The sequence below is a fragment of the Manis javanica genome, chromosome 15 (assembly GCF_040802235.1).
Source record: "Manis javanica isolate MJ-LG chromosome 15, MJ_LKY, whole genome shotgun sequence".
In the NCBI taxonomy this organism is placed as follows: domain Eukaryota; kingdom Metazoa; phylum Chordata; class Mammalia; order Pholidota; family Manidae; genus Manis; species Manis javanica.
In genome coordinates this window covers 24,322,064-24,345,690 of record NC_133170.1, presented here as the reverse complement: position 1 = coordinate 24,345,690, position 23,627 = coordinate 24,322,064, and the positions used below count along the sequence as shown (strand labels likewise).

The window sequence follows — 23,627 nt, the reverse complement described above, 5'->3', positions numbered from 1 at the left end:
ACAGTATGTTGTAGTTTGAAACAGGATGGATTAAGTATTTTGAAAGCAAAGCTGCTACAACTGACAGCATTGCCGAGGGGGTCTGCCGCTGAGAGTAGAAAAGTAGAAAGATCAAGGAACAAAGAGGTAAGCCCCACTGCTGGTCTTCATTTTCAGAATTTTCTTGGTGTTCTCATGTGTTTCTTCTACTAAATGAACTTTAGAGTAATTTTGTGGGGTTGTTAAAGATCTATCAGAATTTTCAAAATGTCATTAATGAAACTCTAAATGTCAGGTAAAAAAGGTAACCCTCCCTCTACTCTCTAGTTATATGGACCCTCCTGCATCCGTTTTTTTGCAGGAAAACCTGTGCTAAGGACACTGATGGGTTCTTTTCATCTCCATCTTCTTTGATCTGTTTGCAGTGTTCACATGTCAGACCACATTATTCTTGGGACGGTTTGACATCCATGACATGTTATTTCCTGGATCCTGTCTTCTCAGTTTTTTTCTTAGGCTTTTCCTACTCTGTCCACCCCTAAAACACCTTTTTTCTAACATTATTACCTCTCATTCATTCATTCAATAAGTTGAGTGAATCCAATCTGGGAATATAGCAGTGAATAAGACTTACCCCACCTTTGCTTTCCTGGTGCTCAAATGCGACTTTTCTTATATTGTGTAAACATACTTCCCAAGAGATCTCATCCATTTCCAGGGCTTCAACTATCACCTATAATCAAGAGAGCTAGTCATCATATGTTAACAACTGCTATCACCGAAGCCCCAGATAAATCGGAACAGGCACCAGCCAGTCAGACAACCAGTTGGGCTGCATTCTGTTGTACTGGCTGAATATCAGCCAATCCTACAATATGTAAATGTTCCATGATGTCTGGTATTTATGAGAACAGACTGGAACCTCTAGACTGCTCAAATTCTAGCTCTGTTACTCTGCGGCGTGATTAGGGCAGGGTACCTCCCCTGTTCTGCTTCAGTCCCCTCCTCTAATTGGGAGAAGAAAGTACCTGCATCATAAGGTCATTATGAGATGCAAATTAGGCAACACATGCAGAGCATTTAGCATGGTTTAGAATATAGTGAGCTCAGTAAGTGACAGCTATTATGGTTTATTATTCACAACTGTGTCTCTACTCCTGACTTTTTCCCCCTAGGCTCCAAAGTTATAGATGGTTTTCCCTCCAAATATACCACGGCTGCTTGGGAAACCTAGCAGAGGCAGCACTGTAAACAGATAGGGGCAAAGTTTTTTATGTACTTGATTATATGTATTGGGTTGAATGGGGAGAAATAATAAAAACAGTCTCTCTCTCTCTCTCTCCATCTTCCTCTCTCTCTCTGTGTATGTATATATATATATATGTATATACATATATATATAGTGCTCACCATGCACCGGGTACTACTATAAGTGGTTCATTCAAAAACCCTGAGGCACAGAAGATTCAAATGGTTTTACCCAGCTCACAGAGCTACTGAGTTTGAAACCACACTGCCTCACTAAAGAGGAAGTAGTTGTTTGTGACAAAAAGAACATTCCTTACAACTTTCTTTATATGTCAGATCTATGTCCTTCCAGATTTTACAATTCAAAAATATCCCCTGGTGGACACAAGCCATGGACTCTTGTTCTGTGAGTTAATATAACAGTATGTCCTTTCATTATACTTGGAATCAGCAGCCTTAGGGAACCCTTTCTGTGTGCTTGGGCAGCCCAGCTTCGCTGTGTAATTACTAAAGAGCAAATAAACCCCATAAAGTCACAGACAAAACTGGAGACAGAGGACTCACCAAACTGAATCATTTCCTTCATAAGTACCTCCTTGACCCAGAATTCAGAGCAGGTGAACCTATAGGTATCTGTACTTGTGTACAGACTTGGAAGGTGAATTTTGACCTACCCACAAAAAAGTACATAGTTTTTACACAACATAAGAAGGATTCTATGCACGTTTCTAGTGCTACTGATTATCAGTTAGCTTCACGGAGACCCTCTGCTTGCCGAGAACTAGCATCCTCTGCAACTGAAAAAACAAGGCAGTTTCTCAAACTGAGCTTCTTAAATTAGCAGACATAAATTATAACCCTTCATACAAATACACTGGATTATTTAGAATAACTGTTTTACAGCAGGATTGCCAATGTCAAGAGAAGCCTGTGAGCAGACACCACATACTGGGCCAAAGAAAGGTTTTGGCAACTTGAATACATTAAAATTATGGGACAACTGAGCTATCCTGGGTCACAGGATGGAATTCTGAGCTCCTGTTTCCATTGCTGTCTACTGCCTTATTTATTTTGTAGTACACATTTATGAAATCTCCTCTGTATGTGAACTAACACAAAAACATTTCATTAGGAATAAATAGTCATTGAAATCTTAGGGGAAAAAAGTGTGGGAGTTTGTACTCCAAGGAGATGATCACCACAGGTTCCTTCTAATTTTATCATTCTGTGCTTGCCTGATTCTGTGTTTTTAAGACCTAGTTCAACTTCACCAATCTTTTATTTTTTTCCAAACTTTTTTTATTAAGGTATCATTGATACACAATCTTATGAAGGTTTCACATGAGCAACATTGTGGTTACTTCATTCACCCATATTATCAAGTCCAGCCCACATCCCACTGCAGTCATGTCCATCAGTGAGTAAGATGCCACAGAGTCAATACTTGTCTTCTCTGTGCTACACCGTCTTCCCCATGACTCCTGCCACACCATGTGTGCCAATCATAATGCCCTTCTCCCTCCCCAACCCCTCCCCTTTGGTAACCACTAGTCCCTTCTTGGAGTCTATGAGTCTGCTGCTGTTTTGTTCCTTCAGTTTTGCTTCATTATACTCCACAAATGAGGGAAATTATTTGGTGCTTGTCTTTCTCCACCTGGCTCATTTCACTGACTATAATATCCTCTAGCTCCATCCTTGTTGTTGCAAATGGTAGAATTTATTTTCTTCTTATGGCTGAATAATATTCCATTCTGTTTATGTGCCACCTGTTTATCCATTCATCTACTAATGGACACTTAGATTGCTTCCATATCTTGGCTATTGTAAATAGTGCTGCAATAAACATAGGGGTGCATATGTCTTTTTGAATCTGGGATCTTGTTTACTTTGGGTAAATTCCTAGGAGTGGAATTCCTGGGTCAAATGGTATTTCTATTTTTAGTTTTTGAGGAACCTCCATATTGCTTTCCGCAATGGTTGAACTAGCTTACATTCCCACCAGCAGTGTAGGAGGGTTCCCCTTTCTCCTCATCCTCTCCAGCATTTGTTGTTCTTAGACTTTTTGATGCTGGCCATCCTTACTGGTGTGAGGTGATATCTTATTATGGTTTTAATTTGCATTTCCCTGATGATTAGTGATGTGGAGCATCTTTTCATGTGCCTAGTGGCCATCTGAATTTCTTCTTTGGAGAAGTGTCTGTTCATATCCTCTGCCTGTTTTTTAATCAGGTTATTTGCTTTTTGGGTGTTGAGGCATGTGAGTGCTTTATATATTTTGGATGTTAACCCCTTGTCAGATATGTCATTTACAAATATATTCTCCCATACTGTAGGATGCCTATTTGTTCTACTGATGGTGTCCTTTGTTGTATAGAAGCTTTTTAGTTTGATGTAGTCCCAACTTCACCAGCCTTCATGAAGTCCTTTGCTATCATCTGTGGCTCACTGGTTTCACTATTTTGTTATCCTTCTTGGCTTGATTTTGGATTCAGATCTTATCTATGATCAAGGGTACATGAAATCCCCTGGGGATTTAAAATAGAAGGAAAAAGAAACAAAAGTTTCCTGGAGCGTAACAGCTCTAAGCCCCGAGGGGCAGATTTTATTTGATTAGTACTCAGAGGTTGTTATTTGTGCTCTGCAGATGTCATGGTCCAAAGGCTGGAACAGTTGGCTATGCATCAAGCCAGTCGGCCTTTGTGCCAGCCCCTCTGGTGGTGACTTCAGACAAATTCTGTCCTGAGCTGGCTGTCTTGCTACAGCCAGCCCCTCTGGGTCCTGCTGACCGCACCACCCCCTGGCCTCTCAGCCGAGAGATGGGCCAGCTCGGGAGCTGTCACTGGCTCCAGGACACGTCATGGTCTTTTTGGCTCCCTTAAGCCCTGTCCTCAGTGTAAATACTTAAGGTGTGTTTCTCTGTGTTCCTGCCAGGATTCTGACTGTTTTTATGAAATCAACAGAAAAAACGTTCTTGCTTTTAATTTTGTAGGATTGTATAGGCATGGCTTTGTGAACCAGTGTGTGGATGCATGTATTTGTTTGTTCTTATGGCTGACAGAGCCGGGAATAAAGCAGATACCACCCTCCACTTGGACACCTATTGGAGCGGGACCTAGCTACCTTGTATACCCACCTATGGAGAGAACAAGTCTCCAGATTCTGTCTTTGGGTCACAAACCTTTCCTATTGCATCATATATTAGAAGTGGCCAAGGAGTCAGAGGAAGGCCAGGGCTTCCTGGAGCATCTGTGTATGACCTGGGTGAGGGATGAAGGCGCTCTCAGTTTCATCAACTAGATGCACCCATGGTCTCAGGAAAGAGGCATGCATAAGATAGACTCATGAGTGATGGATCAAGGAGACAACTAGGAACTATTTTACGACCTAAAGGCCAGAGGCAGTCCTTCTCTGAGGGGGTGTTTTATGTTCTCTTTTGAGATCATTAGTCAAGGGCATCCACAAGAGGAGACAGAGAGATTTAGGAAAGGTTCTACTCACAGGTCCTAGAAACAGGAGCACAGAATGCCACAGAGGACCACATGGAAGAACACCAGGATGGTCAGGAGGCAGAAGACAGGAGGGAGGAGGTTTGGCCCGGAGCCTTTATTGGGTTTTCCAAAGGGAAAAACAAGGCCGGACAAGGTAAACACGTCAGGATTGGCTTGTTTGAGAAATTTTAGGGGGCTTTAACCCTTAGGGATGACTCCTAGTTGCTTGGTAGCTGGCCCTGGGATGATTAAGGGGGAGGAATATTGCCTCCTCGGTGTGGGGCCAGATAGAGGAGGTCTGGCTCTGGATTGGGTAGTTTGCATACCAAGAGCCGGCTGAGTCCCTGCAATCACTAAGAATTGGCCCCCTTATGAAGGGGCAGCCACTCCTCAGCCAGCAAGGTTTGTTAAGGTGTCAAAGCATCATGATAAATAGAAAAGTTATTTTTAAATATATACAATATGGGGGATGCTACTGTTCATCAACTGCCTATACTTATATGTAACATTAAGTTTATATATGAGCTGAGTTATAGTTGGCTACTTGGTATGTTGTACTTTGATGACATTGAAACATTCATGTACTTTGTTTTTGCAGGAGTTTGGCAAAGGGGAGCTGGGTATTTTAGAGGCATCTGTTTACTTTTAAGTCTCTATAAATAGTCTTTAGACCCATGAACAACTCGTAAGCTCTAGGAGAGCTCACACTCCAGGCTATAAACTAGTCTATCACATTGCCTGATGTTCTTACTCTCCCCACATTTCTCAGGAGTGATAGATTGTTGTAATTCTCAACTTTTGATGGGTATAGTACCTCCCCTCCAGTCACTAAGACCAGACAGATTTGCTCTTGACTAGTGGACTGAGTTATCCCCTGGCCCACTGTGAACCTGCTCCACCACGTAACAGAGAAAGCTGCCTTGCTTTCCGTGGAACCAGCACATATTTATTTACTATTTGTGGCCTCCCAGGTAAGGGAGTTACAGCCTGGTTGCCAACAATCTCTGCAGAATTAAGGATCTGTTGATGAGTTTGACCTGCAGCCCCATGAAGAAGCTCAATCAATCAGAACAAGATATGCATAAGGGGCCTAATATGTTTCAGATAATCTTCTAAGAAAATAATGGACAAAACAAAACAATACAGACCCTATAATTCTCTCTCATACACAAATGTCATGAAAGAACAGTTTCTGATCGTTGCTAGTGATCCCCAATTCTTTGCTGCCCATTCATTCTTCAACCCAGTCTGTCCACCAATCCACTGAAGTCCTTCTTATTTACCCGCATATGGTTAAAACCAATCAGGAATTATTCAGAAAGACACTCCATCTTTCTGAAAACTCCCTACTTCTTTTCCTCCACCTACATCATCCTTTGGTTGTCTTTTTTTCTCCTGGATATCTCTTCTGAGACTCATTCTAGATTCTTCTCTCCCTTCCTGCATTTTCCATGTCTGTGCTCTTCAGTTCTCTATCATTCTCACTGTACACACATTCCTCCTTAGGGATCTCATATGTGTGCAAGGATTCATTTAATTTATATAAGGCTGAATGGCTACCAAATGTATTTTTTTCCAGCCCTCTCTATCCAGAGGGGATAGATAGACCTCTCTATCCAGCCATTTATTTGCTTTTGCAAGTCTCAACATAAGCTCATGGTCTTTACCACCCTGTTCTTTATTTCCTCTTCTTTTTTCTCTCTTGGTGATGGGATTACCATCGAGTCATTCTTCAAACTGGAAACCTAGGAGTTATTTTCAACTACAGCCTCTGCCACATCTAATTATCTGAAGGGAGCTGCTACTCCCTTGTATTCACCAGCCCCTTCCCTTCCCAGGACTCCAGCCCTGCCTTTTATCCAGGCCCCCCTGCAATAAGTAAGAAACTTCCCAGTGTCCTGTTGATAGTCTGAACCTCATCCTCTGTACTGCTGCCAGAATGTGCCTAGATGGCAAATTGGATCAAGTTATTCTCCCTTTAAAAAAATTCTTTCAGATATTCTATAGCCTTTTATTTAAAGATTAAATACCTCCCCTGTCAACTTCACTTAAAAACAATAATAAATAAAAATTAAACTCCTCAACTTAACGCAGGGTTTTTCACAATCAGTCCTGTGGGTAGAAGAGATCAGATTATCTCCAACCAGCCTCTTCTTCCACCATTTAGTTACATATCCTTAAACCTTCTGTGCTACTCTGAACCTCTCCAGAGTCAAACAGGCTGTTTTCTCTGCCACATGTATCTAACCACGTTTCACTACTAACTTTTAATTTAAGCAGGAGGGCTGGGAGGAGGCAGGAGGGGAGTGTGATGTTCTGTTTCTTGATCTTGGTGTCTGTCATGTGTGTATGAACATTCTCAAACTCTCACTTATGAGTCATGCACTTTCCTCTATGTACATAATACTTAAGTTAGAAAATTATGTAAAACTGGAAACAAAGTTAAGTTCAAGGGTATCCCGCTCTAGAAAGCCTTCTTTGAATCTTCAGGCTAACTAAAATGACCTCCTCCATGCATATGTCTGAATATGTCTGTGTACTTCTTTCAGATTGTGTGTAATGATTGGTCTTTCCCTTTTTTAAAGGGAAAGACACTTTCTCATTAACTTGTTAGTGCCAGCACCTATCACAAAGTTCAGCAAAAAAACACTTGGGTATTTTTTGGGTGGGTGCTCAAAAAATACTTGGCACAGAAACAAACGACTCCTCCCTCTCTCTGCTAGAGGGAAATAGGACCAGTTGGCCGGTCAGAGTCACCAGAAAGTGGAGTTCGATTTCACAGTTTTGACGTAGAGTTCTGTTCCTACCAAGACCAACAACTTTTGCCCAAACCTGAAGGGCTGAGCTAAGCCTGGGTAGGGGAGAACCAAGATGTAAATTTCAGCAATAGACACACAGATTCAAATCTTAGAACAACAGAGATTAGAACTAAGGCAATTTAATGAGACTAGAGTTTAGAGCACAGACAGGAAAGAAATAAGCCAAAGGGGTTCCAGGGAGACCATGAGAAGCTGGTGCTCAGGCTTTGAGTTTGGTGGTTAAGTGCTATTAGGTATGGGCACGAGTCACATGGTCTTATGGGACAAGGGATGGGATAGACAGCCAGTTAGGCAAGGACTGGGCCTACCAGGTGGGACCCACGGGTTCAGGTGTGATATATTTCTCTCAAGCACAGCTATCATGAAGGAGCAAAGTTCTGGTCTGCATAGAAACCTGCAGTTTGCATTTTATTCACTCTCCCCTTGGAACCTTCATCCCTAGTCATTCACCATTTCAAATCAAGTCTTTATAAACTGTTCTATGCTTCTCATTTCTAATTCCCACTGATATACAACCTTACTAGTAACATATTTTGAATGAGCAAATGATTCTTTGGGGCAATTAAATTGTCCCTCTTTGAGTAACTTGAAAAAAAATCACCAATTAGCTATAAGAATTAAGAATGAAAAATAGAGAAAATAAGAGCATCTATGCTGCAAGTTAAGGTATCATGGGGCAGATGCTGAGGAAGCCGAGAAAGTCAGTTACTAAGGGGGTGTCAACACAGGAACCCTTAGGGGAAAAAAGGGGACATTAGAGACCAACACAGAGGCCATGTGGTCCCTAAAAAAGAGATGAAAAGGTAGCCTGTCATTGGACCATCTCACTTTTCCTGTCACTTGAATACATGTGGCTACAAAATAACAAGTAAATTGAATCAGTCTCTGTTCTGAAACTAAGTGATTTACACTACAAGTAGACTTCAGAGTCCCAGTTACGTTTAAAGCCCCCTGCGTGAAGCCAGCCTTGGGTTACATCAATGTGACGGGGTGAGGCAAGGTATGCCAAGTGATCACACCAGGACGAGCATGAGGTCGGCTGGCAAAAATGTTAATTCTCTGTGACATGTGTGCTTTTGTTTTTCGTTTTTCATGTGTGGATATGAATATGTATTTTATGCCTCAACTGTGGCTGGGCCCCCAGTTATTTAATCAAACACTGATCTAGGTGTTGCTCTGTAATGTTTGGCAGATATGTCTAAAGTCCACAGTTAGTTGACTGGAAGTATCTAGATAATCTGGGTGGGCCTGATCCAATCAGCTTCAAGTATTTAAGGACAGAACAGTGCAGAGAAATTCCACCTATGGACAGAAGCATCTGCTCCTGCCCCTGAGTTCCTGCCATCCCTTCCTGAGGGCCTGTGCTGCTGATTCCAGACTTGCCTGGCTGGCTCCCACGCTCATGTAAGCCAGTTCTTGGTATGTGTCTTCCACTGGTTCTCTTTCCCTGGTGGATGTTTGACTGATAGGCTCTCTCTCCAGCAGATTGCGTAGCCTTTACAATTGTCTAGTGTTTCATAATTCATTGGTAGTAGGAGGAAAGTTTTTAGACATTCAAAGAAAGACGCTTGCCAACCCCTCTGCTAGATTCATTTTACTGGAATTTTCTCAATTCCTTAAAGTGGCAGAATATCTATACACTAGTAAGTGAACACTGGAGATTATAAAATACGGATTCCTATCAAATCCTAAGTTTTAAATGGTAATTTAAACATTTTTAATTATCAAAAATGTACAAGTTACGCTTTTCTGCAGAAATCTATGGAGTAAATAGTGAAAGTTGCCTTTCCTCTACCTTCTTCCTCTCATCCAATTTTCTCTCTGGAGGTAACCACAGCAAATCGTTTGGGTTTTATCTTTTCAGCCCTTTTGGTAAACATATATGTATATGCATGTATTTTAAAAAGTCTATTTACCTATCTATACACATTAGAGCATAATGAGATCAAGCTATAGAAAATGTTTTAAAATGATTTTTTTTCAGCTAGCAGTATGGCTTGGTTATTTTTCTATGTCTCTCTTTTTATGCAGCTTTATATCATTCTTCTAATTTGCCACACATACTTTCTAATGTACAGCTGTTAAATGATATATTTACCATTCCATTAGTGACTTTCAGTTACTTTAAGCTTCTCCCTACTACAGTGTGGGAATGAATATCCTTGGGTACCTATATGAGAGATATTTCTTCAGACTGGATTCCTAGAAATGGAATTGCTGAGTTAAAGGTCATATGCATTTAAAATACTGTTTTAGTTGTCTCTCCCTCCGAAAGTATACGGAATTGATTATTTCATCATAATGGTATCAATTTTAAAAGTATTTTACCTAATTCATAAAAGTCACAATTGAGCTGTTTATTACATTATCCACAAGGACTTTTTTTTTTTTTGAAACATATTGAAGTATTTCTTTAATATGTCCAAGGTCTGGGTAAACTTCAACCTCATTATAGATTGTTTCTTGCTTTATTCAACCCACAATAATCTATTCCTTCTAGAAATCCAAAGCATTACCGTTAACACGTAATTGTCATTAAGTCATGTGGTGACTGGCAAGCTAGTCAGGCTGCATTGTAGTTATTCAACTTCCCAGCTTGAGGATGACTATGAGAATTGTCAAGACTGGAAAGAATCCTCAGTCAAATCGATCAGTGAGATTCATTGGATCCAGTCAAGTAGTGAAGGAAGTTAGCTGCAACGGGGTAGGGGGTCCAAATTCCATCTGTCCAAGTCAAGTAACTACCATCAGGTTACTAAGAATACTTGGGGATCTCCTGGTGACAAATCAACCCTACAAAAGGGCTCATCATTCCCTTGTTACCCTAACAGAATAAGCCCTGGAACAGCGTATGGAGTTCTCAGATTCCATGCTGGTCTGGAATCTAATCCTCTGGTGGATAAGCAACTACATCATTGTCCTGAAGTAGACCAAACCAATCATATTAATGCCATTGATTTTAGTTCAGGATAATATGCATGCAAATGCAATCTAAAGACTTGACATATTAGATCTTGGCACTTTAACCTGAAAAGTTTAGGAGAATTTGATGAAGGCTATAAACAGTACGGAGATGTTTGGAATATATGAATTTGTTTTGCCATTTTATAGGTTTACTTTGTCAGATTTGTCTGTAGATCTGCCCTCTGGAGCAGAACATTTAAGGTGATTAAAAGCAGCTATCTTACTATAGATAATATAACTTAAAATATCAAAAGCAGTGTAATCACATTTGTAAATAGCACTGTTTTTAAAAGTTTAATCAGTATGTTGAGTTGCTCTAATATTAAAGAACAAGTGAAAGTGGTTGCTCTTATTTAATAGAAAATCAAATTTGTAAATCATATGAGACTGAAGTTTAAAAGCTTAAAAATTAGATACTTAAATTTGTATCTTTAAAAATTGAACATTACTTGAATTCTAAAATAACACTTTCTGTACAAAAAGGCTTCCAATTCCCATTTGGAAACTTACATAGTATTTTTTCCATGTACCTGGATTGTCTTTCTCGCTGGAATGTAAGTTTCTGGAAGAGAGGGACTTGTGCTTTTAAAAAAAATATCTGTTATTTTGATTATAATGCTATGCACCAATCATTGGTCAATAAATAGTAGGAAGAATGAATGCATGATTAACTGATTCAGAATTTATTTCTCATGAAATTTTCTTAAAAACAACCTTATCATTTAATATGGATGAATGTAGTAACCACAATGTTGCTCATGTGAAACCTTCATAAGATTATATATCAACGGTACCTTAATAATAATAATTAAAAAAACAGAAAACAACCTTATCACTACTGCTATGGCATAATTATCAGTAAAATGTAGTAGGAATTAGTGAATACTGTAACTATTGCAATAGACTGGGATGCTGATAGCACCAACTAAGGTGGGTCAATGGCCTCGAGCTAAAGACTGCAAGGAACACCACTGTACTTGAACCAGTGGGTTTTACTTATGCAGTGAGAACATGCATCACAGGGGCCCAAGAGCCACAAGTGTCTCAGGAAGAGGGTGTCTCTTTTACCAAGACACTTCATGGTTGTAAATTCAGTTATAGAATTTGGACTTTGGTGATTTGGAGATGGTCCAGAAAATGGGGATTTACTTTAGACTGGTTGTTGTGAAGGAGTGGGGTCAATTCTATGAATGGGTGTTATGATATTATGAGTTATAAGAAGTACATATTTGGTCAAATATTTCCCAGGTATATTTGGTCTTTTGTCCACAGTCCCAGAAAGTACTCCAGAGCCTTAAAGGTAAACTGGAGTCTTGTCATGTTAATGAAGGCTTTCGGACCCACCCAAGGGCAGAGGTTCGGGAGATGGGGGTGGGGCTGGAAGTTGAATCAGCCAACAACCTACGGCTTAGTCAATCATGACTGTGCAGTGAAGCCCACAAAAGAACCCCTGGGAGGAGCTTATCTCTCTCTCTCTCCCACAGAGAAGCACCCGCCCTTGGGTGGGGTGTTTCTTAGTGCACATCATCATTAACATAACAAGACACCCATTTCATTTTCAGAACTGTGAATGGAGACCACATATAACTGGGAAATACATATTTGGTCATCTGAATGACCAAATATGTATTTCTTACAACTCATTATATTGCAGGTGTCTCTAAGTCCTTAGGGAAGGCTGACTAGAACAAGGACAAATCCATAACTGGTGAAGAGGCAGCAGTCATTCCTTTCAGCCAGTAGAGTGGATGGCTGGTATTTTGTGCGGGCCTCAGACAAATTATGAAGTGGCTTTGCTTTCTCTCTTGATCAGGTCCTAGACTAAAGCTGGTATAATATGAGATTTTATATCCAACAGGAAAATAATATGGCCTGGTTGTGAGTGCCAGGTCAGTTTTGTTTTTTGCTGTTGTCTTCTTTCAGGAGCTAGTAGAGGAGATGCATGAAAGTAAAGGAATTCAAGAGATTTTTAGCACACAAAGTCTATAGGACTGAATTTGTGGGCAGAGGGGGTTGTCAGGAGTGATTTCTAGATTTTGTCTTTCAAACAGAAAAGATGGCAATGATCGATGATGTGCACTAAGAAATACCAGTTTTGTGTTATCTTCTAATTTAACACTTACCAAAATATGTGAAAAGTTAACATTATCATATCTATTTTACAGATTGGAAATTAAGGCTGAGGTTAAATACCTTGCCCACTGTCACATGGAACCAGAACTCAGATTCAGTTTTGCCTCCAAAGTCACATGGACTTTTTAAAAAACTGAGACAAAACTCACATAACATAAAATTCATATTCATAAATTCATTGATAAATTTACACATAAATGAAAATTTTAACCATTTTAAAGTATACAGTGTTTTTTTTTTAGTAGTCACAATGTTTTGCAACCATCACCGCTACTAAATTTCCAGTTTTCATTACCTCAGAAAGAAACTTCATACCCACTAAGTTACTTACATTTCCCTTCTCCCTCTAGCCCCTACAATCATTAATCTTTTTGTATGTATGGATTTACCTAATCTGGACATTTCATATAAATGGAATCATATCTTACATGGTATCTTGTGTCTGGCTTCTTTGATTTAGCACAATATTTTCAAGGTTCATTCATTTGTAGTAGGTATTAATACTTCATTCCTCTTTATGATAGAATAAAATACCACTGCATGGATATATATCCATTAATATTTCATTCCTCTTTATGACAGAATAAAATACCACTGCATGGATATATATCCATTTATCAATTGATGGGGGTTTCCATTTTGGGGCTATTATGAATATCTGCATACATGTTTTTGTTTTAATGTGTTTTTAATTCTCGTGGGTATAGACCTAAGTGTGGAATTGCTAGATGATAGTTATCCTGGGTTGAACTTTTGAGGAACCACCAAATTTTTTCATAGCAGCTGCACAATTTTATATTTCCACCAACCAGTATATGAAAGTTACAACTTCTCCACATCCTTACCAGTAATTGTTAACTATTTTTTTTAGTTTAGAGTCATCCTAGTAGGTATGAGTGATACCTCACTGGGGTTTTGATTTGCTTTCCCTAATGACTAAGGATGTTGAGCATCTTGCCATGCGCTTATTAGCCATTTGTAAACCTTCTTTGGAGAAATGTCTATTCAAGTTTTTTGGCCATTTTTAGATTAGGTTGTCTTTTGTGATGAGTTATAAGAGTTCTTTGTATATTCTGGATATTAGCCTCTTATCAGATATATTATTTGTAAATATTGTCTCCCATTCTGTGAGCTGTCTTTTCATTTTATTACTGTTGTCCTTTAATGCACAAAAGTTTCCAGTTTTGAATTCTAATTTCTTGATTTGTTTTTTCTTTTGTTGCTTGTGCTTTTGGTGTTATATTTAAGAGACTGTTGTCATATCCAAGGTCATGAAGGTTTCCACCTGTTTCCTTCTATGGGTTTTATAGTTTAAGTTCTTACACTTAGTCATTTGATAAAATTTGAGTTCACATTTGCCTATTGTATGTGGTAGAGGCCCAAATTTGTTCTTTTGTATATGTATGTCCAGTCATCCAGCACAATTTGTTGAAAGACTATTCTTCTATTCACTGGTCCCAGCACCCATACTTAACTCATTCACAAACTTATGTACAGTAAGGTTAAAACAGTACAATTGTGCATGGCATTCAACTTGTCCCAAGGGATCTGTTTATCCGCATTGCAAGGGTTGCTAAGTAACAGCTGCGCAGTGATAGGATTATTCTGAATATTCTCACAGTCGAGGACAGTTGTAGGGACAAATAAATGCTCTTCTGCCATGTTGACTCCTTACATCTTGCTGGATAAAAAATACTATTTCCTTGCAATGCTCTGCCATCCTTTCCTCCCAAATATTATTCTCTTCTGTCACACTCTTATACAGTGAACATTTACTGAGAGGGGTGTCACATATATACAAAAGGTAGAAAGTCTTGACCTGTTCCACACTGTTGAGGTTAAAAGACCCTCTGAGAAAATAGATTTTTTTTTTTCTCTTCTCAACATCCAAGCATCTCCCTTCTAAGCCTTTACTAATATAGGACATCTGAGGCTGTGGTTTCTAAATCAAGGACTTTAAAAAGAATGTTTCCAGATTTTAGTCTAGGAGTCAACTCACTTTTTGAGTGTCTAATTCACAGTCCTCATATTCATTTTAAGATCCTGTTCTAAAATAGCCTGAAGGTGACCACACATATTTCGTATCCAGAAGAAATCCTCTTATATACAAACATGAAAACATGCCGCAGACAATTAAAACATACAGCATATGCTTGGATTAATGCTTTGAAGAGATAGTTGGGGGTTACAATCACCCAGATTCTCTCATTAGGTTCTGTCGATCATGGCCGGGTGGAAGTTTGTTCACTTGGAAGGGAACCCCAAAGGAAAAGAGTAGAAAAGTCTATCAGTAATACCACTGATAACTCAGAGTGAATAAAATGATAAAGGATACTGGTTATAAACACATTCGGACCTCAGCATGCTTTTAAGGGTTTACGTCTGCGTTCCCCGCGGCCTAGAAGTCCTATGGATGCTCTCGCTCCCAGGCCCCGCAGTCCTGTCGTTGCCCAGCAGGGGACGCTGTTGCGTTAAAAACTGCACCTATTGCATCATCCCCTCGGTGGGCCCCGTTCCTTCTCCATTTTCAAGACGTTTTTTTTGTAAGTCATACATATGAGTATTTTTCTCTAAACTCTAAGAAAGTGAGAGTTGAAGAAAAACAGAATTCTTGAAGGACTGGCCTTGTACCCACTATCTTCAGAGGTATTTCATTGTATGTGACATTCTTGGAAGTTGGTATCAAAGTCCCAACGTACGAAATGCATCTCGTAAGTCATCAACCTCATACAGGGGCTGCGGGGAAAGAGAAATAAACGGAGTGGATGACTTTGTAACATTTTTGGAAGAAAGTGGGTTGGGAGGGAGTAGGAAGCAGAGGGGAAACAATCCTGAGGGGCAGGTAACAGAAAGAAGACCCCAGTGACCGGGGGAAGGGGGAGAAGTCTGAGCAGAGTGCTCCAAACTGTGAAACAAAGGGAAAGCACTCCAGTAGGAGAGATGTCAACATCTGTGGAGAGAGGAAGAAAATGAAAAGCAGAGAAAGTCTTTTACCAAAAGGATGCGTCGAAGCTGTCTGGACAGACGGATGGAATTTTCATGCAGCCCCTCCCAGGCTTTGAAAGTTCTTTCCCGATTTTCCACAAAAGTATTCCAGCAATAAAAATAATCTTTAAAAAGAGAGGGGGAAGGGGTAGAAGATAATTCATTTCCCAAATCAAGAGGACAGAAAGAAAACTACAGTCCCCTTTCATTCCCATTTTGCCCCAATGCCCGGTGCCCGAGTCATTGCTTCTTTCTCTTCAGTTCTAGCTGGTAACTTGGGCTCCAGTGTCCCCCCTGCGCTTGTCCCCAACTGTTCTCAGCCTGAGCTGCCCTCCCGAATGAGAGCGGCCCCAAGGCGGTGCAGAAAGCCCCCCTGGGCACCTTTGAAGGTCATGATGGCGATCTGGACCCCCGCGCGGTGCAGCCGCCGCAGCCCCTCGGGCTCAGCCTTGTGGTCCTCGCAGAAGTAGAGGCGCGCGGTGAAGATCCTCAGACTGAGGTTGGGGTTCCCTTTCAGAAAATTGGCCACGTGCCGGGCACAGTCATAGCAGGGGCTCCAAGAGGTGAACCAAGTGACGCGGTAGCACCGGCCAGGGTCCAGGTCCCAGTTGGAGATGTAGCGCAGGAAGAGCAATTCCACGTGGCACCCGGACTGCGGAGAGAGCAGAGCACCCTGCTGAGGTTCCCCGACTTCCGCTGCGGAGCTCTTCTTCCTCCCCCAGTGATATTTGTAGGGTGTCTGCAGTTTTGTCCTTAGGCTACAGAAAGGTTAAGCAGTCGCCCCAAAGAGCACAGAGTAGGTGTGAGCCAGGACCCTCTGAACCCTGGGCCCTGCGGGGTGGAGTGGATTTTCTGTGGAATGGAGAGGATGAAAGGGGCTGGGTGTGCACCAGGTAGGAGAACACTAAGAAGAGGTTAAGCTGTGGTTGTGAAGTGACTTCTTGTGCCTTTGAGAAGGCAAAGGGCTTGGAAGTGCTTGTCACATAACATTGTGGAAATACACTGCACCACTAGGTGGAGGTGGGGAAATTTATAGTTGGAAGGACTGGAAGCGGCAAGAGAGATGGTGAGGCCAGCAGGTGGGTGTGGTGGGACAGGTAATAGCGCAGCCAAAAGCAATTAAATAATGTGTCTGCTCATGTATCATCTCTGTGATTGTAAAGATCGCAACATGAGAGACATAGCAAGTCCTTAGAACTGCAGAACAGTCATTAGTCCCAGCATCTGAAGACCTCAGTTTCTTTTTCTGGCATCATTACCCTATGGTCGTGACTCATATGACTTAGACAAGTTACCCAACTCTTGGATCTTCTAATTCCTCCTCAGTAAAAAGGGTTGGTGTTGTGAGGATTGAAGGAGAGAAGTAAAGGGCTGGCAGCAGCAAAGCCTTCCAGAGCTAGAAGGTGTCATCTCACCAAACAGGTAAGAGGTTAGAAAATGAAACAATTGCAGTGAGGTAATTAACACAATACAAATGAAGGCAAAGATAGTTGAATAGTAAAACACTTAAGCAAGGAGCCAGACAATGTCATTCCACCCATGGGTTCGTGGGTGGAATGTCAAATGTGAAGACCAGATGTCATCCCATGTTATGAGAGAAGAAATATTCCTTGGTGGAAGCTTATGTACAGTCATCTCTTTTTTTTTTTTTTTGAGAGGGCATTTCTCATTTATTGATCAAATGGTTGTTAACAACAATAAAATTCTGTATAGGGGACTCAATGCACCAGTTATCTCTTGAGAATGTAATTCTCTGATCTTCTACTGCTGAGAGGTTGATTTAATTAGTCAACTAATTGAGGCTCCCCCCAGTTTTCTAGGCTTCACCATACTGACTGTACCCACTGGTCTATGATTTATGGAGGGAATAGAAAGCATTTGTTAAACAGAATTGGGTCATATTAATTCTTCCCAAATTTTTCTTAATTTTCAAAAATTCTGAAGACATAGTTTGTTTTTCACATTTAAAATTTAGCTTGCATGCACTGCTAATATTCCTCCAAATCAAAAGGCTCTTACCATTTATTTCTTCCTTAGTCTCAAAGGTAATTTGGACACTGGGGAAAGGGGAGGAGAGTTTGAGGGCAGCTGTTCCCGGCATTGAAGCAGAGTGTGGCATTAATATGCCCAGCATGACCTGGGAAGGTGTGGAGTGACATTCTTTAGGACATACCTATTACGGTTTCATGGACATGTGAAAAAGAAATAAAAGACTTGAGGAACCTAGTGAAGACATAAATTCAAAACAGGCTGAATGCAATACCATCATTAAGTGGCTATAAAAGTGCCTGCAGTTTAGCTTTTAACTGCCTGGGAAGCAAATATTAATTGATACCTTGTTTCGAAGGTGACCGAAGTCCAGTGAGAAGGAGGTGGCGCTATCTCTCCGCTTCACTACGTAGCACAGGTAGGTCTCATGGCGACCCTTAGCCCAGCGGACGTTTTTGAAATGGTAAAGAAACTTCCTCTGCTTCATCAGGAGGCTGTGGATGAGAGGAGGGAGAAATGAGTTGGAAGACAGCTCATTGATTGGTCACCCCTGGCTTTCCTTCAGCTTTAAAAAATCTGTAATTAGTTGGACCAAACCAGAGAAGATGCTCTTACTTCCTTTGCTGGATACCTTTGCTGTGGCTTGGAATCCATTATAAATCCCCTTTCATGCTTACATGAAACTGGGTAACTGGGACACAGCAAGAACCCCAAAGCTGTACAGGCTCCTTCCCAGCTGTCATCTGGATGCTGATCACTTGGAATTGCAAACTTGTTCCTCAGCCCCATCATTATGTTTTCTGGTTTCCCCTCTGGACTCGACCTAAGTGTCCAATATGTACTTCTGACTCAACATGGCCCAGTCTTCCTAAACAGCCCTGTCTGCCTGTCCTGCCTCCCCTCTCGTTCCCATTTCAGGAAACCAGGCTAAAAGCTTGGGATTGTCTTTAATTCTTCTCCTTCACTGCTCATATTTAATTAATGATCAAATTTATTGATTCAGACCTCCAAATAGTTCTTGAATTTCTACCTGCTCTATTCTCTGTGCTCCGCTTCAGTCCAGGCCCTCATCTTTCACCTGATCTGTTCTGGTCTCAGCCTTCAGGCCCTCTGACATGACATTTCTCTGGACTGCACCTGCACGATCTCACAGAAACCCAGGTGTGCTCTGTCATTCCCATGCTGGAGAAACTCCTACCAAGTCTCTTCTGTCCACTAGATAAACTCCAAACTCTTGACTGTGGTACTTAGGCTAGCTTTTCCATTTGGACATCTGTATACATTTCAGCCTCATTTCCCACCACTTCAGGCCCCCCAAGCCGCAGAGCCCTGACACTTGTCTCCTTTCCTTCAGCCTTCTCTTCAGCCACCCTGCTGATGATGCACTTCCTCCCACCGAATTCTCCCCTGCCTTTTTCCACAGGGCAAAACTTGCACATCTTTCAAAGCCTAAACACAGTTTCAACTCTTCTTGTGAGACCTTTCTTGCCAGCATGATCCCAAAATTTCTAAGCAAAATCGAACAATTACTGCAGCAAAAGCCCCTCCTGTACTTTCCTATTCGCCAGCATATCCCTAGCAAAGCGCTCATCCTTTGTTGCTGGTTGATTGTTGACATCTTTCTCCCCAATTAGACTTTCTGTGTTATGAGGCAGAAAGTGTTACTTTATGAGTAATATTTTTTAACGTATAAGAGCACTACTTGACTATTGCCAACTTGAATACTACAAAAATGTAGAAAGTTTAAAATTTTTTAATGTTCATTAATGTTAAAAATTAGAATATCAGTGCCTAGTAATTAGACATAGTGTCTAATGACAATTACTGTTAAGATTCTTAGGATTTTCCTTCTAGTCTTTCTATAGGCATATATTGACAAGATTTTGATTATGATCTTTTCATCTGTAATTTTGTGTTCAGCTGCTTTTTATCCCAGTAGTATAATCTAAATATTATGCTATGTTGTTCACATGCAGAAACTGCTCTTTTTTTCCAAACCCCAGCAGTGTCTTGCATGTCATGAATTGGGTTGTGGAAATAGTCTCTTCTAACCCAAGTTTCTTTGCAGTTGTGAACGTTATCACAAGCTATACAGTGTGGTTGATACCAAAGCACTGATAGTGTCCCTGGTCTTGTCTAGAAATGTATTCACCCAATATAGAGATAATGCTGCCACCTAATGATATTGCGCAGAATTGCAAGGAACGTGCTTTTGTCCCTCTTTCAACAGAAATGGATTCAATCCGATTTGTGGAGACAATGCTGCCTCCTAGTGGCATTGAGCAGAAGTGCAAAGAAACTGGAAAAGTAAAGACCTAGTCAAGGATTTGAATATGGTTTTGCTAAGAAGAGAATTGAAACTTCTTCACCTTTTTTTTTTTAACATTTAGGTATAATTTACATACTTCGCTCACTTAAAATTGTACAATTCTATGAATACTGGCAGATGTAAACATCCAAAACTACTACCATTGTCAGGATACAGAACATTCCCAGGGTATACCCTCTCCCAAGGTTTCCTCATCCACATTTTCAATTTTTCCCCTCTCTCCAACCACTGATCTGCCTTCTGTAACTAGAAATTACTATTCACTTTATAGAATTTCATGCAAATCATACATTATCATTTCCTTTGTGTCTGATTTTCACTTAGGATAATGACTTTGAAATTCATTCATGGTGTTGTATGAAAGTAACATTCTGTTGCATGAACACAGCACATTTCATGTATTCATTCACCTGTTGATGGGCATTTGGATTGCTTCCCCTTTGGGGCTATCATGAAAAGCTTCTACGAATGTTTATGTCCCAGCTGTGTGTGGACTTAATGATGCAAATTTATATTTTAATAATTTTATATATGTGATAGGTCCTGAATTTAAGAGTTAAGTATCCAAATGTCAATCTTCTTAGGTAGATAAGTAAGGACAAGAGCTTTTTATAGCTTTCTCACTTCAAATGTCTCACTTCACACACAGGAAGCTTAAACACTTTAAATCCTGAGACAGAGAACTAGATTTATCACTCATATACACACTGTATCAAACAATATAAAAGTTAACAGTCATTATTTTAGAATTTAAAATGGATATTTATTTGGCAGGAATTCAAAATGGGTGCTAATAAAGATTTAGTAATAATTAGCTTTAAGATGATAACTTATGGTAATAATCACCATAGCAACACCACCATTGCTATTATTACTGTTACATAATTAGCATATACTAGTCTTTCGCATGTATAAGTTGAATACTTAACAGGTGCTTAATAAATACTGAAGAAAAAATTCTCTTCGGGACTCATCAGCTTTAACCGGATTAAGCATCATCTCTTACCAATATATTCTTTAATATTTAACCTACCCTCCTGGACTGTATGCATGAGAAAGGGTGCGGAGATGGGGGAAATATAAGAACTATATTAATATATATGAATAAATATATAATATAAAATATATTAACTATATCATGCACCACAGCGGGTATGGCAGGAACCTCTTTCAAGGAGAAAGAAAACGTATTCTGGAAGTATAGAAAAAGAGATGACATAGGGGAAGGAATTCAAACAGACTTTCACCTCCTGCCTTACATGAAAAGCCAGCAGTCCTTTCCTATTTCTGTCAGATGTTAGCAATCATGGGGAAGTGAATTGCCTGATTGTGACCTGTTAACTAACTTGATCCATTACTTCCTTTCAACTCAGTTCCCAGTACCCTGTTCTCGTGGTTTCTCTTCTTAATGAAGGACTTTGCAGAGGCAGTTTTTCAGCCGGCAGGCTGCCTGCCAGCTGCTGTGCCAGCTGTGCTCCCTGACGCAGAACCCTTGCTGTGTCCCCAGCAATGCAAACCAGAGACAAATGGGTTAAAAATAATTGTGACAAAGTCCTCTCCTGCCTTATGCTTTATCACTAAAGTGCTCTGCAGGTATTATTTTCCTTAACAATAATATTTCTCTTCCTCTCCTGTTGAATTTCATCTCTCTTTCTTGTCTTTCTCTGAATTGCAGCTACTGGTTTTACCACTGATTTGCATTTCATTAAACACATATATCCCACTGGACCCTTAACCTGTGACTTAACACTTCAGATTAGTTTTCAAAATCTTATTGTAAGCTGAGCAGACATTTGACATTTTTGCCGTCATAAAAACTTTCTTAAGAACACTTAATATACCACTAAAATCTTAACGTAAATTCTTTGCAAAAGAATTGAGATAAAGCATATGGATTGAGTATGATTGTCTTATATTTGTAGTGATCATAAAAATAGAAATAGGATAAGTTCTAGATTGTCATAAACACATGTGAAGACATTGTGAAAATCTTAAAGAATCACATGTGAGGAGTAAATTAAGCCATGTCTGAAGAAATGAAGAGACTAGATAAATAGTAAAAAATGCCATTAACTGCTTAACAGTTGGATTTGTAACATTGAAAAACTTCCTTGACTGAATTTTTCTCCTTATAGCAGACATAATCATAGTGAATTTTCCACAGTTAATTTTAAATATTAGCATTAAAGAATATAATTTCTTTACTATTAACTAAATTATTTTCAAGAGCATTTATAGTTGAGTATTTACATTATTACAGTTACCACTACTCTTTTTAATACAGTATAGTATTGCTGTTATATTTCATGATTTAAGTCTCTAAACATTTGCTGTGTTAATATTACCAAAAACTAGTTCTCCCTGCAGGACATGTCTCAGGACAAGGTGCATGCAAGTCCTTTTGACTGTGGGAAAGAAAGAAAGAGAAAATTAGGCAGAGATGGTGTAAGATCTGAACAGAAGATGAGACAGGTTCAGTAAAATAAGTATGCATATTGAGCAAGCAGATCTCATGAGTCAGAGAGTGCTAAGAAAGAGAGTGTCACCAATCTCATTACTCAGACTTGTTCTGAAAGAAAAGTGAGTGCAGCCAGCCCTGAGGAGCCAGCTTTACCTGTCCATGGTGGAATCCAGAGTGTCTTTCTTAGCTCCCTGAAAGTCTTAGGTCAAGGAAAGGTGCCTGCCTTGAGCACAGCTGCCTCACTGTCTGGCAATGCATCGGCACCACACATTCAAATTTGAGCTTTTACCCTTTTGGGCTCCTCCCCTCACTGCATCACCACCACCAGGTACCCCAACAGCCTTCCTCCTGTTTGGGTCCAGTGAAGATGGGCGGGGTTGTCATAGGCAGAGTCACATGGGTAAGATGACTGGGGGCCACTCTGCTTAATGTTATAGGTTCCTCTTGGGCTGCATCTCTGGAGGTTCAGTTCATGCTCCACAGGTACCAGAAATCAGGAGGCTGTAGCAGTAGACACTTTGTAAACTGCCATCAGGGTGACAAATAACATCTGTAATTTAAGAAGCAACATCATAATGTTATGTTCATTTAAATAGCATCTTCTGTTCCATGAGCTGAAAGCATCTATTCCTTTATTTAATTACACTATCTCAATCTCAGTGGAGACCAGGACTAACTGCTCTTGCTTTGTGGCTGAGTATGTAAACTCAGTCATATAGACTTAGGACATAGAACTTCTGCCTCTTAAACCACTGATTTTTAGTTGTTTTTTTTTTATCTTCCTGATTGCATTATAAGATTGCTAGAAGACTAGATGATGACTAAGCCAAAGAGTAATTTTTGTGATAGTAATTTGAAGTCAGAAGCAGTGTCATCCCAAACAATAAAATGTTCATTTCATGAGAAAGAATCAGCATAAAAATGACTGCTTTGAACTTGGAAAACAGGTTGAGCTTTTCAAATAGGAGGCTCAAGTTCCTGTCCTCATACAACATGGTCTGTTAAGGACTTTGCTTCTCCCTCCTACCTCAGTCCATATGCATTCTATTTATTCATTCAACAGAAACCTAATACCTATTGCATGGTAGAAACTGTGCTGGGTGCTGGGGGTACAATGGTGAGCAAAGCAGCTAAGGTCCCTGTTCTCTCCCCACCTCAAGGCTTACTGTCAATGATTCCCAAATCTACTGTTCCAGCTTGGAACTCTCCCTTGAATTCAAGGCAAATGTGTC

General features: G+C 40.2%; 2 protein-coding genes across 3 annotated transcripts in view; one reads left to right on the top strand and one right to left on the bottom strand.

The window, feature by feature from the left end:
• The window catches only part of RIMKLB (ribosomal modification protein rimK like family member B), a 161,802-nt gene continuing 138,175 nt past the window's right edge, over positions 1-23,627 (top strand). The window contains exons 1-2 of one of the 2 annotated variants that reach the window (XM_037008737.2): positions 1-126; positions 17,964-18,023. The gene's annotated coding sequence lies outside the window, so the exon portion shown is untranslated. The remainder of the gene's footprint in view (positions 127-17,963; positions 18,024-23,627) is intronic. The other variant, XM_073223887.1, reaches the window with a different exon arrangement.
• AICDA (activation induced cytidine deaminase) lies at positions 11,256-22,958 on the bottom strand. The gene is made up of 5 exons (XM_073223888.1): positions 22,549-22,958; positions 17,952-18,099; positions 15,998-16,268; positions 15,626-15,741; positions 11,256-15,367 (listed from the first exon to the last, which is right to left on the bottom strand). Exons 1-5 carry the CDS (start codon positions 22,554-22,556, stop codon positions 15,314-15,316), a joined length of 597 nt encoding a protein of 198 aa, XP_073079989.1. The 5' UTR covers positions 22,557-22,958; the 3' UTR covers positions 11,256-15,313.